Genomic DNA, 5,124 nt, shown 5'->3' on the forward strand with positions numbered 1-5,124 from the left:
AAAATGCAGGAACTGAAATTCTGAGAGATCACAATAACAACGAGAATCCAGCAACTAAAATCCCATGAGATCCTTCGTGAATGCAGCAACAAAATTGTAGCAATTGGGATAAAATCCTAGCAGCATATCTAGAGCCTAAAATTGAGGAAGGCACGATCCCATGATCCTACCAAAATTATATTGTACAGGTATTACTAGTTTTGAATGTATATTTTCATTAGAGTTCAAATTTAAATGCATTACTATATAAGTTGTACGTATACAGAATATTCATCAAGGAAAAACAATTATCATTCTCAACTTCCCTTGTTTTGAATTCTCTTATATGGTATCAGTAGAGCCACAAAAGACAAACATCTAAAATGTCTTCCTCAAATCCCTCCAACACCAATTCTGAAACACAAACTCTCAACCACCCTTCAGTCATCTCCATGCCTAACGTTGTCACTGTTAAAATTAACCAAGACAATTATCTCCTATGGAAAGCACAAATGGTATCGTATTTCAGAGGCCAAGATCTGTTCGGGTATATTGATGGTACCACCCCCAAACCACCTAAAACCATTTCTGTTCCTCACCCTGAAACTACCATTGTCTCTAAAAGACTAAATCCTGCTTATTCTCACTAGGTTCGTCAAGACAACCTCATTCTAAGCACACTAATGTCTTCCCTATCAGAACCATTTCTTGCTCAAGTTGTTAATTATACAACTTCCAATGCTGTTTGGAATGCTTTGGATGACACTTTCTCACCACGATCTCGTGCACGCATATTGCAAATTTGCACCCAACTCGCAACTGCAACCAAAGGCAGCAAGTCTGCCACTGACTATTTTCACTTCATCAAAAGGCTCGCTGATGAATTAACAGTTTCCAGACAACCAATGACTCGTGATGATATTATAACATATGTTCTTGCAAGTCTCAGCCATGAATATGACAGCTTTGTGGCCTCAATCTCAGCACGCACAGATAGTATCACTCTCGAAGAAATCTATTCCCTGTTGCTGACCACTGAAGCTTGCCTTTCTCGGCATCAACTCACTCCTACCATTCAGCAACCTTCTGCAAATGTTGCTCAGCGACAGTCACAACCTTTTCAACGAAATGGACGGAGTGACTTTCGAGGAAGGGGGCATGGTTATTGTGGCGGCTATAATTCAACCAACCGAAACAATGATCAACCTCCTATCATTTGCCAAGTTTGTGGTAAATTCAGACACTGCTAGAAAGTGTTATTTTCGCTTTAATCCGTCTTATCAGGATGCACCACAACCGCCATCAAAATAAGCAATGGTAGCAATGAACAATGGCAACAACTACACTTGGGACACTGAATGGAATGCGGATACAGGAGCTACTGATCATCTCACGAATGATGTTGTTAATCTAAACTTAAAGGAAGATGACTACACTGGCTTAGATAATGTGCAAGTTGGAAATGGATAAGATTTGCAAATTTTAAAAATTGGATTGGTGGCTGAAAACCCTCCATCTAAAACTACACTAACATTGGACCACGTGGCAGTATCTGGTCTCACTTTTTGGAGATGAGGATCAATTTGGGTTTTGGCATGAGGTGCCGTGTGACCTGGCGAGTGGTGAGTTGCTTCATAAACTTTAATGCCCTAAAACGATTCTTTTGGTTAAGTTTGGCGAGAAGCAGACAAAAAACAGCTGGACTGACCCCACTCGGATTGAAATTGAATGAATGAAATATGTGCTCCCAGCCTCCTTCCTAGGTTTGGTCTCCATCTCAAATATTAGAGATTAAAATAAATCTATTTGAAATTTAGTAACAATATATACTTCAATCCAAGTGACGCTCCAACCAAACCGATCAAATTCATTTCCACAATATACTAATATATATATTTCTGAAAGCATTTTTCAATTTTTAGTATTTTAGAAAAGGAAAATGCTAAATCTACTCACAAAAACTTATTTATTCGCACGACTTTTTACAATTTTTCTCTTTTCTTATTGTAAGATGGAGAGACACTCACATGATTAGATCATCTCCTATTATATGATGACAAGTGTTACATGCTTCAAATTGAAAGTGACAATTTCATGAAAATTAAAAGGTAACCTTTAAGGCCAGCCGTGCACAAGGCCTCGTTAGTTGGTTCCCAAACAATTTTTGATAAGCACATAATTTCTTTATATTTTTATTATATCTTGAGTCAGCATTTAGGTTTCTTTAGTATTATTCTAGTTTATTTTACATAATACACTTTACTAAAATGAGACGCTTGATGTTTGCTGGATTATTTGATTAGGCAGGAATAAACTCGTGGAGGAAAAGTTATACTTGAAGTATTTTGTTGTACACTCTTATACTTTATTTTATTTTTAATGAAAGTAGTGTAGATGAGAAAGCCGCATGGATATATAAGTTTTTTGTGAGTATAAATAGCACTGCCCTTTAAAAAAAAAAAAAAAAGTGGGCTTTTAGCATTTTTTAAAAGCATGAAACATTTGTTATAAATTTATCAAACATTCAATGTTTTGTTCAAAATAATTTAAAACTAGTTTAATCAAACTCTCAAAACTCAAAACTAAACAAGTGCTTACACATCTTTCTACGTAAAACTAATTATTTTATTTTATTTTTTTTGTTAATTTGAAGTTACCAAAAGTTTTGGTTAATTTTGCTTGTGTTTGAAAAATAATTTGGGTGAAAATACTATCTATGAATGTGTTTTGGGTTAGTGGGTAAAACCAATAGGAAAATGATAATACGACTCTCAAATATGACGATCAAATGTGTCCACTCATATATATATATATATATATTTCTTAATAGTTGAGAAAGTGACTATTAGTGAATTTATATTTTTTTTCTTAATGATTAAGAATGTTTAAAAAATACTTAAGGGAAAAAAAAAAAATCATTTACACTGGTGGGCATGAAATGCACATTTGTGCACCCTAGCATTATCCAAACCAATAATATCAATTGAGACCGATCGGCATCGACGGATGTTATTATATTCAAATGATTTAGAGCCATTGGAACAATTAATAATATCTTCTTTAGTTGTCTTGCCAATATAATACCTTCATCAAGATAAATGGCTATTTTGGTCATTTCAATGAGACACATGGAGGTTTAACATAAATTCAACATTGATGTGACTGTAGGGTGAATTGAGGAGAAGTTGGCTGAGCACATGTGAGGGGAAAGAGTGGGGAAAGGCCAAATAAAGGTATTGGTTGGTCAGATTTGAGTGTGGGGATAACGTGTGACAACAAACAGACAAAGGTGCCGCAAGACTCCAAGAGGGTGGAGTAGGAGGACCACAGCCACATATTAATTTGTGGTGCCAAGGGATCTCATTTACTTTAATTTGTTCTTTCCCCCCGACGCAACAGTCAACATCCCTAACTGTATGACATTTCGAATACAAGACATTAGACAAGCACAAACCAAATAGATTCATCCAAGGGCCCCTTAAGATATGAGTGGACAAAACTAAAATATTCAAGCCTAATGATAAGATAACTTCTATTTATAAAACTTCTATTTATAAAATTGCTGTGAAAAACATATCTTCTGCATTGTTAATAGTTAATACGATAGGATTTGACTAACAAAACAAGTTTAAAAATTAAGTCTCACATATGAGATGAGATGAATTAAAAAATTTAAAAATTGAATAAAATATTGTTAAAATATATTTTTTTAATATTATTTTTTATTTTGAGATTTGAAATAGTTGAATTGTTTATTTTATTTTATGTGAAAATTTGACAAAATTGTAATGTTTAAATAAGATGAACTGAGAGGAATTGTAAAAACAAACGAGACTATTTCTTATAAATCAAAGTTTTTCATATCAATAATATAAATTTAGAAAAAAAAAAAAAAAAAAAAAACTTTCACGCTAACTTGTAAGTGTAAAAACTTCTCGATAGAAATGAAAGCCCAACAAGATTCATGCACAAAGAACCATCTAGTCCAACACATGATGTCTCACGCTTGTATCTGTAAATGATTAAAAAGCTAAATATGCTAAATATCTTGAAGGTAACCTATGATTAAAAAATGACATTTTTTTTATTCTTGACTAGAGTTTTAAAATCTATCAAAGAATGATGGATGCTTAATTATTTCTCAATTTTTTTTTATTAATTTAAATGTGCAAAAGTTTCCTTTCTTGAGAAAATTTTAAGAGACCATTTAATAGTGAGAATTGTGTATGAAATCTCACATTACTTGAAAGAGAAATTCTTGCTCTTTATAATGATCCCTATTTACTAGTCTTTTTCAAGTAGAGCCCAAAGGTGCTCCACTACATGCTCCTTTCACAAATTTTGAATTCTACATGGGAGATCAAAGATCATAGCAATCTAGAAACCCTAGATCCCATGCTAGTTACAGTTATATAATGTGCAAGTCTCGTTTAATACACCTTGTATGAGTTTCCCATGATGTTACCATATGAATTTGTCAATTAAATGAAGTCCCCTATCATTGTTGAATATTAAATTTCAGTAGAAACCAACTAGCAGCACCACTAGACATGGGCCTCCAACATCGATTGGCAACCAAACAATCTTTAATATAATGCTTAATGCTGGATCAATGGGATTAGGATAAACTTCAGAACATTAAGGCATAGCTTATAATCAATTAATTTCCGTAGTAGTTGGTCAAGAACACCCATCTAAGCGGCTGTTAAAAATGCTTTGAAAAACCATTTGAGTACAAATTAGGCAGCACCAGGGCCAAAACTTTTTCTCAATATATCTTCCGAACAATCGAAGACATTCGTTTTCCTGCGTGAACGCATTTGGTTCTGTAGTTTTAGAATACTGGAGATCCCAAGTCCCCATCTCCGCCACTGCATATGATCTAATAAAGGAAAGCAGGAGGCCTGCAGAAATGGCTCGAAACGTTTTAACTCCTGGAATCAGGTCTTCCAGTACAGGGGCTGACGCCAAATACTTTTGAGTTGCTTTCTGTCCAAAGCCCTCACCAAAATCTATTTAGGATACCTACTTTCGAAATATATTGCACTTCCACTCTGGCTATACATACATACATACATACATATCTATATAGACGTGCGCGTGCGCGCGCGCGCACTCTGTAAACACTTCCAATAAAGGCATTAA

General features: G+C 34.4%; 1 protein-coding gene across 1 annotated transcript; it reads left to right on the forward strand.

Annotated features, from left to right (window-relative positions):
• Positions 1-662: 662 nt before the first annotated feature.
• Positions 663-1,229, forward strand: LOC121258679. The gene has a single exon (XM_041160223.1). The coding sequence runs from the start codon at positions 663-665 to the stop codon at positions 1,227-1,229; it is 567 nt and encodes a 188-aa protein (XP_041016157.1).
• The last annotated feature ends 3,895 nt before the right edge of the window (positions 1,230-5,124 follow it).

The sequence above is a fragment of the Juglans microcarpa x Juglans regia genome, chromosome 3S (assembly GCF_004785595.1).
Source record: "Juglans microcarpa x Juglans regia isolate MS1-56 chromosome 3S, Jm3101_v1.0, whole genome shotgun sequence".
Classification (NCBI taxonomy): domain Eukaryota; kingdom Viridiplantae; phylum Streptophyta; class Magnoliopsida; order Fagales; family Juglandaceae; genus Juglans; species Juglans microcarpa x Juglans regia.